At 39.2% G+C, this 13,149-nt stretch overlaps 2 protein-coding genes across 7 annotated transcripts; both read left to right on the top strand.

Moving 5' to 3' along the window:
- The first annotated feature begins 732 nt into the window (after positions 1 to 732).
- adnpa (activity-dependent neuroprotector homeobox a) lies at positions 733 to 7,325 on the top strand. Of its 6 annotated transcripts, none has more exons than XM_038295846.1 (5): positions 733 to 1,136; positions 1,545 to 1,657; positions 3,657 to 3,749; positions 3,830 to 6,589; positions 6,635 to 7,325. In XM_038295846.1, the coding sequence occupies exons 2-5, from the start codon at positions 1,550 to 1,552 to the stop codon at positions 6,836 to 6,838; spliced, it is 3,165 nt and encodes a 1,054-aa protein (XP_038151774.1). In that variant the 5' UTR covers positions 733 to 1,136; positions 1,545 to 1,549; the 3' UTR covers positions 6,839 to 7,325. The 6 variants fall into 6 exon arrangements, with proteins under 6 accessions (XP_038151774.1, XP_038151788.1, XP_038151766.1 ...); XM_038295860.1 differs by having other exon boundaries at positions 3,830 to 6,464; positions 6,597 to 7,325; XM_038295838.1 differs by having other exon boundaries at positions 734 to 1,136; positions 3,830 to 6,622; positions 6,668 to 7,325.
- A 755-nt stretch (positions 7,326 to 8,080) lies between these two features.
- On the top strand, positions 8,081 to 11,339 carry LOC119790347 (bcl-2-like protein 1). Its single transcript, XM_038295873.1, has 3 exons — positions 8,081 to 8,230; positions 9,029 to 9,674; positions 11,113 to 11,339. Exons 2-3 carry the CDS (start codon positions 9,156 to 9,158, stop codon positions 11,251 to 11,253), a joined length of 660 nt encoding a protein of 219 aa, XP_038151801.1. The 5' UTR covers positions 8,081 to 8,230; positions 9,029 to 9,155; the 3' UTR covers positions 11,254 to 11,339.
- The last annotated feature ends 1,810 nt before the right edge of the window (positions 11,340 to 13,149 follow it).

Raw genomic sequence — 13,149 nt, forward strand, 5'->3', positions numbered from 1 at the left:
TAGGCCGCTCATTCCACCTCCACCCAGGTGCTACAGGTGTCAGCGCTACAGAAACATGGCAGCAGTTTGTAGGGGAAAGCAAAGATGTTCAAAATACAGAGAAGAACACAAAATCTGGGAGTGCAGGGAAGAAGCTGAAGAAAAGTGCTGCAACCGTCGAGGCCAGCATAGAGTCAACTATGGAGGATGTAAGGAGAGAAAACAGTCAGGGGAAATAAAACATGTTAAAACAACAAAAAATATGAGCTACACAGAAGCGGTGAAGAGAGTTCAAAGACAAAGGACTAGAGAAATTAAACAAGCACAGAATCAGGTACAAAAGCAAAATTAAGTAAAAAGAGAAGATAATTTCATTTCGACACCAGAGAAACTAATTTTATTCCGAATGTATGTCATTACCTGCACAGACCAAGACAAGCATAAAACAGAGAAAATCAGAATCATTGCCAGAGGGGCTGAAAAGTTTTGGGGAGAATTTAGTTGGGAAAACATTGTTACAAGGTTGAAGATGAAGGGAAGATAAAAACACTTGGAACAGAAAATGTTAAGATATTGGTAATAACAAATATTAATTATATTAGATAGAGGATATTTGGTTATTGTATTATTGATATAAAGTAGATACATTAATTAGTTAGTATACTATCATTTTGTTCCACAATTCATACCAGTAAGTGGCGGTAATGCTCTTTTAAATTGTGTGCCAACCGCCATTACACATCACAAAAGAAGAAGAGGAAGAAGAAGCCATTTTGGATTTGGTATCAAGCTCCTAAAATACACAACGCAGCTAACAGGCTAACAGCACTGCAAGGAGTTAAAGAAACTACGCAGGGAAAGTTGGGACCTACAAGTCATTAGTGCAATGTGCTATATTTCTTAAATGTGTGCTTTACCACGTTTATTCGGTTTTCTAAAGTGTTTGATAATGCGCAGCACACGTGACTGTTAACTATTCAGCTAGCATTTAGCTAGTTAGCAGAGGAGAAGCTAAATCATTAGCATCCCCCGGCGTCAGAAAACGGAGAACATCACCAGTCATTTTGTCCATACACTCTCCTATAGTGTACTTAGTTTTCACCAATTGGTGTAGATGAGTAAACCAGTTTAGACTTAAACCAGAGACACATCCTCAGGTAAGTAAAACGCATTATTTGTTAATATTGTGATAAACATAACACTCCGGCTAACCGACCAGACTAGAACTCGCATCATGCAGCAAGAGCGGCCTTAGGTGCTAACGTAACAAAGCTAATGTAGCCGATTTCATGATATAAAGGTCCACTTAATGAGAAAATGCATTGAGGCTGAGGTAGGTGTATTTACAGCGACTCAAGCTGAAAACGCATTGATGTTGCGTATGGTGTTCTGATACTTTATAAAATGACCGCGCGATCCGGTGCAAAGACAGTGTCGTTCAGTGATCTTTGAAATTGATTTAAAAAGTTTTTTTCTATGCGATTTAGTGGCTGTGATTTTTCAAAAAAACAAAATCTGCTTCAAACAATATCTAAAGTTTTAATTTTATTTTTATTTTCTGCCAGCAGCCATGTACCAGCTCCCTGTGAATAATCTTACAAGAATCAGGAAAGCCAGAAAACAAGTTAAGAAAAACCTTGAAGATATAGGGCTTGAGCTTTGCAAGGAGGTGGCAGAGGTGAGTGATTAAGTTGTTTTATGATTTTTTTTCATTTATTGGTGTGCTAAAAGATAGAAAGTTCGGTTATTGAATGTGCTTTCCTCCAGCTACTCATACCATTGGTTGTTTTATGTATTTTTCTTACAAACTCTAGAGGTCTGTTTGATAACATTTTGATAATTGGCTTACACACAGTCGCCACAAAGTTCATGTGTAGCAGCCATTGAGTCAGAGGACTTTTCATCCCCCTTCTCAACACTGAGTCTATTGAGTCAAAGCCTTATCAGTCAGAGCTGCTTTCTTCAAGGTGATGCTGAAGCCAGTGCTGCATAGGTGATGGAGGGCTGGATAACTTACTACAGAGGTGTATGTTTGAGTGAGTGATGATATCCTGTATGAGGGATTTAACCATGCACCAGCATGTGCCATTTGAAGCATTCGGAAAAATTAACAGCACTATGCGCTGTTTACTCACTAGAACATTACTGAGATGGATATGCAAAATTAAAGCAATAAAAAAAAAATCTCACTTAAAATTGTAACAAAATGCTCAATAATATTTAAATACCCCTCAAATACCAAAAATACTCCATGTTTGCATCATATATGTTAATGTTAACTTCTATATCAATGAGTTTTTTTTTTTTTTTTTTTGCACCATGTTTTTTCTCCCAAACTGCATTCGATCACTGCTGCACTTTAAGAAATGGAAATGTTCATCTACTGTATGAAAAGCTGTAACAAACAATTAAAGTTGTCTAAGTCATATACCTGTTTTATACAATATAGATCCAAAAAGTTACACTTAACAGAGGTACATAGGAACAGGGACAACTAAGCTTTGGCCACAGTTGGTGCCTCAAAATTCAGGACACAGATTTATCATAATTACTGGCTACAGTTGTCGTATTGAAAGAGAAAGACTGAAATGTTGTTGACAGTAGGTTCAAAGTAATGTTTTTCATATATACCAGTAAGTGAACTTTGTGCGCAAATAAAAAGCCCTGATATTCCAGACAGAGGGGGATATTAATATTAAATCCTAATTTCCATCATGTCTTGGCACTTAGCGCTGTCAAAGGTTTTAATACCTGGTGAATTTAATGTCGTATCTGTCCTTGATTTGTAAACCAACTGAAATTACCCTAACAGTTCAATAAATGTATGGATAAAGAACAAGGTAAAAATTGAAAATGTAAGTCTAATGCTGCATTTATCTCCTCTGTTCTGTAGCTACAAGCTAGAGATCAGCTTGACTTTATTTATTAGTTGGAAAAATAGTTTTGACACTTTTTTAAGCAAAAAAATCCACCTCCAAACAACCCTCTGTACAGTTAGTTCATCATGTTTATGATCCCACTAAATTATGCAGTGACTGTTGGGAGCAACAGGCCTACAGCATACCACCCATGGCTGCTTGTGGGGGATTTCCCGCTGCCGTTCATAGTGGTGGGAAGTGAATATAAAGAGTTTTAAAGGTTTTTGGTAAAATCTGCAAGTACCGGGATATATAATCAAATATTTTTCATCTGCTTGTTTTAACATTTTTTTGTTAATTTCGGTATTTATAAACTGTTTTGCCATAATTCATAGAAAATGTTTTAGTGCAGCAATAATGGTCAGAGCTTGCTCTCTTTTTCTTGTAGCCTACATAACAATCTATTCTTCGAGATTTATTTTATTTTATTTTTTTAAACCTTTGGCGTTTTACCCGTTAATATTTATTTTACATATGCAGACAGCTCTGCAGAAAATATAATCGCATGTAGTGTCTTATCTCCCCCCAAAAAGCCCTTTTCTTGGTTGACACTCTAGCGTCTAGTGCAAAAGTTCAATTTTTGTAACTCCAGCATTGAACGCTCGGATGCCCGGACGCCAAAACGCTCAGATGAGCCGCCCAATGCTTTAAGGTGCAGCTGGACCTCTTGACATGGTCCTGCATAGACTTTGCATGTAAATTAGACCGTTTTATGCACTCAGTTTGAACGCAGCTTAATCTTTGTCATTGATTCCACAGGAATTTAAAGAGTTCTGCCCAGATGAACAAACTGTAAAGGATAGTCTAAGCTATGACATCTGCACATGGGATCCCACCAACTCTAAATCACAGGTACATCCTCTTTCCACTTGTACTCATGAATACATCTAATATTCTAAGACCACTGTTTCTTTCCCTGGATGTCCTTTTAGGGGTACCGATCGAAGCAGTTTTGCTGCACAGAGTGCCGATTTTCTTCCAAATACTACTCTGGCTACAAAAACCACTTCCGCAGTGTGCACCGGAAAATCCTGGACAGCCAGCTTCTTCTCAACTGTCCGTACTGTTCGTTCAGTGCAAACAGGAGGACTCTGGAGACGCATGTAAAAATATTCCACATTTCAAATCCATTCCAGCCGAGTCATGGGAATCCACGTGCTTCTGTTTTGGGAAACAGTACCGTACAGGGGAACAGACTCGAAAAACCAATGTATTTCTGCAAGAAATGCAAATATCGAGACGCACTCTACAATGTGGTCAGAAGGCATATTTATAGAGAACATTTTCAGCATGTTGTTTTGCCTTATTATGGCAAGGTTTCACCATCACTGAAAAACGGTGCTTGCTCTGTCAACGGCAATAGCATTTTCTGCAAACAGTGTTCATATTCTACTCGGAGCTATGAGGGTTTAGTGCAGCATGTTGTAGAGTTCCATGAACGCATTGGATCGCAGGTTACAAACATGATCGGACATGCTAACGTTATGTCAAAGCCTCAGCCAACCATGAATGAGAAAGCTGCTCTGATCATCAACAGAGCTAAAGCTCCCAGACCTGAGCCATCAGTGCAGCCTGTAATTGGCTACCTGAAGCCTACTTTTAAGAGTCAGCGCAGCATCCCTGCCAATCCAAAGCGTGTCACTGTCGGTACCAATGGTTCTGTAGCTGAAAATAATCAAACTGGTGTAAACACAGCCCAAACACAGAAGTGGAAGATATGCACTGTTTGCAATGAGCTCTTTCCAGAAAACCTGTACAGTGCTCATTTTGAGTGTGCTCACAAGGCAAAGAAAGTTTGGGCATTAGCCAAATACATTATGAAAATCCACAACTTCACCAGCAAGTGTTTGCTTTGCAACCGTTATCTGCCCAGCAGCACATTACTGAACCACATGCTGATCCACGGCTTAACCTGCCCCCAGTGCCACTCTGCTTTCCACAGTGTGGAAAAGATCATGGAGCACACAGCTAAGACCCACCCAGATGAGTTTTTTGGACCCACTGGTGCAGCTCCTTTAACGTTTGATCTTACCATCAAACAAAGCAAACCCACTAACATTCAGCTGGCTGTCCTCCCTTTCAACATGAAGGATTCGCCCAATGGTCAGGATCAATCTGCACCTGCACTGCAATCTGTTCATCTGCCCGGAAAAGTACCACCGGTTAGAATTATGGAAAAACAAGGCGAACCAAGAAGTTTCCCTTCATTATTCCAGACAAGCGAAGTTGGGAAGACCGTTTGTCCGCTGTGTTTCTCCATCCTTAAAGGTCCTGTCTCAGAGGCCTTGGCCATGCACCTTAGACAGCGACATCAAGTGATCCAAACCATCCATCCTGTTGAAAACAAAATGACATACAAGTGCATTCATTGTTTAGGGGTGTACACTAGTAACATGGTAGCGTCCACAATCACACTGCACCTTGTGCAATGCAGAGCAGTTGGTAGGAATCAGTCAAATCAAGGCTTCAAATCTTCCCTGACTCTCAACTCAGCAGGTGCTGGTATCCTCAAGAGGCAGTTGCCAACACAGTCTCCATCAAATCCCAAGAGAATCAAAATGAGCAAAAGAACAGGTCCTTTTCGTGGAAGCGCTACTACATTTGACAGCCTGGTTCTGGATCCTTCTGGCTGGGAGCACAAGACTCATGAAGCCAGGAAAGAGTTCCTGACTGCATATTTTAACAGACGGCCATACCCAACTTCCCAAGAAGTGGAGAAGCTGGCCGCCAGTCTGTGGCTGTGGAAATCTGAAGTCGCTAGTCACTTTACAATGAAACAAATGCTGTGTGTGACGAGTTGTGAAACCAAGAGGGTTTCGGTTCAAGTTGGCCTTGACATGGACGCAGTAAGCAAGCTGAAGCATTACTTGATTTTTGATAAAGGGAGGTTGGTTGGCACCTCGGCTGTTAGATCTTTGGGCTTAAAGTCATATGCTCCATACCCAAAACCAAAGTGGTCTCCTCAGCCGCCAAACCCTATAGTGGATCACAGTGGTTTGCACATAGAGATCATTTCAATAGATTCAGACAATGAAGAAGAAATGGAGAATCCTGTTCAGATAGATGACACAAACAAAGAGGAGAACAAAACGGTTACAGCAAACCATGGAGACCATGTAGAATTTCAGTGCCGAGAGAAGCTGACAGAAGGGGATGAACGTGTGGGAATGGCTGATCCAATTGGAGAAGAAAGCAAAAGTCCAAATGGAAAAGAAGCTGACCTGATCCAAGAAGAGACCATCCTGTCAGATGATGAAGCAGAACCAAACCAAGAACAGAGGGTTACCCTTGAGGATGAAAACTTTGAACCAAACCAAGAAGAGGTCATCTTGTCAGAGGATGCAAACGTTGAACACAACCAAGAAGAGAAAGTCACACTAGAGGATGCAAACAATGAACCAAACCAAGAAGAGGTCATCTTGTCAGAGGATGCAAACGTTGAACACAACCAAGAAGAGAAAGTCACACTAGAGGATGCAAACAATGAACCAAACCAAGAAGAGAAAGTCATACTAGAGGATGAAAACGTTGAACCAAACCAAGAAAAGGTTTTGTCAGAGGATGCAAATGTTGAAGCAAACCAAGAAGAGAAAGTCATACTAGAGGATGAAAATGTTGAACAAAACCAAGAAGAGGTTTTGTCAGAGGATGCAAACGTTGAACCAAACCAAGAAGAGAAGGTAACAGTAGAGGATGAAAACGTTGAACCAAACCAAGAAGAGAAGGTAACAGTAGAGGATGAAAACGTTGAACCAAACCAAGAAGAGAAGGTCTTGTCAGAGGATGCAAACACTGAACAAAACCAAGAGGTTTTGTCAGAGGATGAAAACGTTGAAGCCAACCAAGAAGAGGTCATACTGGAGGATGAAAAAGCTGATGTACAAGAAGAGTACATGGAATCACATTCCCCACAGAGCGAAACAGAAGGAAAAACAACATGACAAAATTAGCCTGCCATGGAGAGCTTTATGGAAGACCTGAAGAAAAGCATGGAATGACTCCATGTTAATTTGCTTTTGGGTCTTGGCTGCAAACCGATTATACTGCTCCATAAATGGTTACAACCTGGAGGGCTTCCTAAGAGTCATAACAATCTGTTTTCAACATTTTACTCATTTGCTGCAGAAAAGAAAAACCTTTACCCTAACCTCCATTGTATAATTGTCAATTCACATATAAATATATATATATTAAACAGTTCAATATACAAACTGTCATTTTACCAACATTGCGGTTCTGTTTTATAGACCTTTTCAATTTGCCCTTAGTTGTCACGGCATATACAAATATTTTTCAGGTTTATATGGTTTTATTTTACTTTTGTCTTAGTCTTAGTTTCAGTGTATCCTGTTCATGTTATTCCAGATTTAGACGATTAAAGATGCATTTAAAGTTTATGTACTTGTTTGAATAAAAAGTTATTAAAAAGCTTTGGTGGGATTATAGTCTGCATTTTCACAACATCAATTTTGATAGATGTAGTCAAACATATTTGAGGTTTGTTTGCCTTTTTTTCTCTTCTAATGGTTTACAATTTAGATTAGACAAAAATATTTTAGCTATAAAATAAATTTTATAAGGAATTCACATCAAGTAGCTCCTTTCATGAATATATATTTATGGTGGGGAGAAATAAAGGTTCCTCTGCAATTAAATCAATAGTAACTGCTATTTTCTACACTTAAATTTTATTCAGAAAGTATGAGCGCTAGAACTGCTTTAAGCAGTAATGTGGGAAGTATATGATTGTATGGAAGCCCGTTTCCACCACTGTTAAAAATAATTGAAAAATATATATATTGAGTTACTATCTCATGAGATACTTTCCCAAAAATAGTGATAGTATCTCATTATGAGATAGTAACTCATGGGATATTTTTCATTATATTGAGATAGTATCTCATTATTTTGAATTACTAACTCATGAGATACTATGAGATAGTATCTCATAGTTAGTTACTATCATATTGAGATAGTATCTCATAAGTTACTATTGCAATATAATGAGATAGTATCTCAATGAGATACCTTTTCAAAATAATGAGATAATTTATTTCATTTTTTTATAAGTGGCGGAAACGTGCTTCCATGTGATTGAGAAAGTGCGAGTGATGTGAAAAATTACGAGACGGATCACAGCACTTCCGGGGTGTCTCGATACTGGATTGGTGTAGAAGCAGAAGGGGGAGGGGCTTTTAACGTCAATTGGCCAACAGCGCATCAGCGTCACTGAACGGGCCCCTGTCAAAAATGTTTACGTTCAGTTTGCACTTCTATCCACTTTTATCCCTAAATCTCCGTTCTTAGTTGGGATCCTTACCTTTTTGGGATTCGTAAGTATAACTTCTAGACACGCTAAGCTTTAAAATCTCCTCGTATTGACTTTACACCATTTTTTTCTTCTTTTTTTGGAAGCGTTTCTAGGATGTAGATTAGCAGCTTGTTAGCATGTAAGGCTAAACCAGTTATGTTCAAACTACGTGACTTGTTGAAGCTGTCAAAGCTGGCTTGTTTCCACCGAGAGCACTACTTAGCTATGTTAATATTTAGTAATGATGACGTGTTATTAGCGGTGAACACACCGATTATGAGCTGTGATCGCTATAAATGGAGATCCCGTCACTTTATGTAGCTCTGCACATGTCTACTGAATTAAATGCTAAAATAAACACCAATGAACATGGATAATGATCCAACTAATAACAATGTAGACGAGAAGGATTGTTGGAATTTAAAGTATTCTCACATCGAGCAGCATAGAGGTGTTACAGTACATAGAAAAAGTACTACTGAACTTTTGCACTTTTTTTTTATTACTCTGTGTTATAATCCAAAAATTGTAATTTCATAAAGTGCCAAATGGATAGCTGTGATGTTGTAACTATGATGTACGGATTTCATTTTGTTTCTACCAAGACAGATCTGTTTAGATCTGCACTTTAAATGACCTGTTCAATACAAAAACATGTTGAAATTTCAATCTTTCCATTGGAAAGTATCAATAAAAACATTTTTTCAGGCTATATGAAGACAAAATGATTAAAACTTAGTGATTTCATTTAGAAAGGCTTTGCATTCTTATTTGTCCTAGATAAACATATCTCTCTTATCCTTGTCCTCTGCTCCTCCAGGTTGATGTTGCTTGCTGCAGCATACGTCACAGAAGCTCCAATGTGAGTTCTGGCAGACTGGAAGATATGAAAACCTCATGGCGTCTGATTAGGGTCGACAGTGTTTTGGAGGTTTAGTGTGTAAATAATGTCATACAGTAACAGAGAACTGGTAGAGTTCTATATAAGCTACAAACTGTCTCAGACAAACTGCCCAAACTCTCTGCTGAGGTCGGAGGTCACTGGTGGCCGGACCGAGGGAGACAAGGACGCCTCGGCTTCCAGCAATGGCCCACTTTTCAACAGCAGGCCCAGCCCCCCCGGGAAGTCTCGGGCCCCCCATGGAAGCATAGAGGCTGTAAAATCCGCTCTGAAGGACTCAGCAAATGAGTTTGAACTTCTCTTCTCTCAAAGTTTCAGTGACCTTTCCATGCAGCTAGACATCACCCCTGACACGGCCTACCACAGCTTTAAGGCCGTGTTGGACGAGTTGTTCAAGGATGGGATCAACTGGGGCCGTGTGGTGGGGCTGTTTGCCTTTGGTGGGGTTCTGTGTGTGCACTGCGTGCAAAAGAATATGAGTGAGTTGGTGTCCCGCATTTCAGACTGGATGACCATTTACCTAGATGAGCAGCTTGACCCTTGGATCCACAGCCAGGGAGGATGGGTAAGTCTGCTGGGGATCGGATTTGGAAAAGAACTGATAAAGAGTTGCTCCCTCATTTTTTTAGTCTCATTTAAACATGTAAAATTATTGAAAAGGTTGTGAAGTTAGGCTAAAGATAACCAGAGTTATTACATAAAGCAACCATAACCATAACCAACTAGGCTTTTATTTACTAACTTATCCAAACAGAAAATAACTGTGCCCTAAACCTTCAGGGTTTCTGTAAACCCTGACCTAGGTTGTCCTAACTTATGGGGTACAAACTGTATTCATGTGTTTGGTGATAACTCTTATTCAATTCATTTTGATTCAGTCTAATAGGGCGATTATTTACAGCCATTCAACTGTATCTCAATCAGATTCAGTCCAGGCTTAAACTAGACCACCAATTTATTTTGTCCCTCGCTTGTGCTTTGATACCATTTAAAAAAGAAAAAATCCCAGTTTTTTTCTAAGCACATAAGTGTAATATTTTACACTTAAAAAGTCTCCTAACCCTTTATGATTGTACTGTGGCACTAGAGTTAAATATGCGTTTAAATATTCTTGTATTTTAGTTAGGGATTCACGATATTGGGATTTTGGCCGATATCCGATATGCCGATATTTTAAAACTCATGTAGCCGATAACCGATATCGATTTTTTTTTTTATCATTTCTGAAATGGAAGGTCCGATTTGAAATAGTTTTGACCGTATACATTTGTTTTAAGATAGGGGCAATTTTTTTTTATGTTGTGTTAACCTGCAACACAGAGCTACAGCCATGCACATGGTGCATCACTGTTGCCATAGCAACAACTGATTTCCTTTTACTTTGGAGGGCTGATGCCATCCCATTCTTGTTCATACCCCCCCACCTTCAATCAAGGCGCCTTCCACAGCTGCGAATGAGCCTTCATTGGGAGTGACACTCGATAGTTAGGGTTAGTGCTTAGGGGAATAGTTTGGGATTCACCCCCGACTCTCTTCTGTTTCCCCAACTAACATGAGTCACACATGCTCAAAGCTTCCACTGTTCCCCCCTGAATAAATTAATGGTATTTATTTTTCTTAAAACCCTTGCAGTGATATAGAATCAATCGCAGCGAGGCATTCGGGCTCTGAAGAATTTTAGGAATCTTTTTGAGACTAATCGATTAATTTGACTAAGATCTGGCTCCTGTATTTGCAGTTAAATTTCCAAAAAATTTTGCTTAATCGTAGCTAATTTATGATTTAGTAGATGGAGTGATTATTTATAGTTGAAAAAAATCCCAAGTTTTGTTTTTCCACTTAAAATACAATTGTAATTTGAAAACTGCTTTCTGTATAAATGTAAGAAATCCTTGGAAAAAAGAAAACACGTAATAATCCAAAACATTTAATTGTGACCAAAAACAGCACCGTATGCTCAAGCCAAGTCTGACACTCTCTCTACTTTGTGTTTTTTTTTATAGGACTGCTTTGCTAAGCTGTACGGCCAAGACGCCGCTGCAGAGGGGCGGAGATCTCACGAGACATTGAACAAATGGCTGCTAGTTGGTGCGGCTCTGCTCGGCGGAGTTCTGCTCACTGTGCTTGTTGCTAAGAAACGATGAACGTCCTTGCATGTCGCTCATCACGGCACATCACATGTAATGCTATGCCAACGCAAGTAAAACAAAGTAGTTAATGTTTACATAAAGAAAATATAAAGCCCGGTCTGCTTGTGCACTGAATGTGGTTCGGCTACAGTCAAGCAAATTGTTGGAGTATATACAACTAATGTAGCTGTAATACTACTCACTCTGCTCTTCTGGTGTCTTTTAACACGCAGCAGTGCATTTTAGTTAAAGGGTCTTACTGTTCAGACTTGAAGTGCTTTAAATGAACATAAGCTATACATTCAGCTGTTTTGGTGAATTTGCTTTTTTTTTTTTTTTTGCCTTCTGTACGTTATCTAAGGACCAATTCTTATATCTCCTAAACTGACAGCTGACAGAATATAAGTTCTATTTTTTCCCATTGTGTAACATCAGAGTCTTTTTGTTGCCTGTTTTGGAGTTTTAGGCATGCTTCAAAAATAAATATATTTATGTTTTTCTTGTGGCTTTATTTTATTTTTCTTAAACATAATATTCCAAGCACTCTCAGCTATATAATAGTTTATAGCTAAGGTCAGAAAGCAATTTTGTTGGAGCAACATTAGAAGTAGACACAGAAATGGGCTAAGAGTTGTTCACCTGATATTTTTAAATCTGTGCAATTTATGTTGAATCAGTTCATATTTTACTAAGTTATGTTTCTTTTCTTTCTCCAAGTCAGAACAGAGGATGCAAAACTATAAAAGCAGTTCAGTTACTTTTATATGCCTTTGTTTTTTGTTTTTTTTAAACAAAGGCATATAAAAGTAACTGATCAGGCAGGTCTGTCAGATCTGCCTGATCAGAAACTAAGGTTGAAGAATATATTGATGGAACAGATTTACTCATCCGTTCCCCTAAACTGGATGCTATGGAAAGGTGACACTGGACTACTCCAGAAAACTAATACTGTACATGTTTGTGAGCACATTGTTCCCACTAAAATAGCCTATTAATATATATATTAGTATAATATAGTTAACCTAAAGCAATATGCATGGTATGATTGTTACATGTCAGGTACGCCGGTCCTTGACCAAGACACCTTACAGTAGAACTGCAGTCAGGCCCTGGACTGGCATGGTTATCACTGCCCCTGCATAGTTGGGGACAAACAGAGAGAACAAATTTCCCACTGGGATCAGCTGCATAGTCATGGTAGGCCACTTCTTTGATTTTATTTATTTTGCTCAGGCTTCTCGTAAGCCCCCAGCCCGCTAAAGGTTGAGAGGGCAATATTATTGCCATTACTGTTAATATAAAGTAGAAACGTTACACATTCAGTAATAAAATGTTATGGGGGTATGGTCATTTAAGAAGGTGGATGATTAAAAAAAAAAAAACATTTTTGAAATAGGGAGATGCTATGCTCCCTATTCCCCCCTCAACTCGAGTACTGGGTATTATATTTTTTTCTTCTGCAAAGGTTGCACAGCTGCAGCCAGAGGATATGGGGACATGGCTTGCAAAGATACTGAACCCATTCTCAGAGGTATACTGGAGCGGAATCAATTAAATTCAAAGTTCAATTGATTCAAAGTTTTCTATCTAAGGAAAACCAGTAAATTGCATTGACTCGAGTGCAATCCCTCACACTAAGCATGCTTGTAGCGAAAGTGGAGAGGAAAAACTCCCTTTTAACAGGAAGAAACCTCCAGCAGAACCAGGCTCAGTGTGAGCGGCCATCTGCCGAGGCTGACTGGGGTTCAAGGAGACAGAAGCAGAGATACAAAAAGCAGCTGTAAAAGGCGGCCCCGTCCAGGAAACACACAGCCGGGCAGACGAGCTCCAAGGCAGCTCTCATGCCAGAGAATGAAGAGAGCACATTCAGCCAGTCACAGTCAGAGAAACAGAACAACACTAAACAAAGGT

The sequence above is a fragment of the Cyprinodon tularosa genome, unplaced genomic scaffold (assembly GCF_016077235.1).
Source record: "Cyprinodon tularosa strain WSP-4 unplaced genomic scaffold, ASM1607723v1 ctg11, whole genome shotgun sequence".
NCBI lineage: Eukaryota > Metazoa > Chordata > Actinopteri > Cyprinodontiformes > Cyprinodontidae > Cyprinodon > Cyprinodon tularosa.

What these genes read in the sequence shown, in the direction of transcription:
- adnpa (XM_038295824.1), top strand. Translation starts at nt 1,550, where the DNA reads ATGTACCAGCTCCCTGTGAATAATCTTACAAGAATCAGGAAAGCCAGA. An exon ending in TTTGCAAGGAGGTGGCAGAG is followed by an intron (nt 1,658 to 3,656) that starts GTGAGTGATTAA and finishes TTGATTCCACAG; the next exon opens with GAATTTAAAGAGTTCTGCCC. An exon ending in CCACCAACTCTAAATCACAG is followed by an intron (nt 3,750 to 3,829) that starts GTACATCCTCTT and finishes ATGTCCTTTTAG; the next exon opens with GGGTACCGATCGAAGCAGTT.
- LOC119790347 (XM_038295873.1), top strand. Translation starts at nt 9,156, where the DNA reads ATGTCATACAGTAACAGAGAACTGGTAGAGTTCTATATAAGCTACAAA. An exon ending in TCCACAGCCAGGGAGGATGG is followed by an intron (nt 9,675 to 11,112) that starts GTAAGTCTGCTG and finishes TTTTTTTTATAG; the next exon opens with GACTGCTTTGCTAAGCTGTA.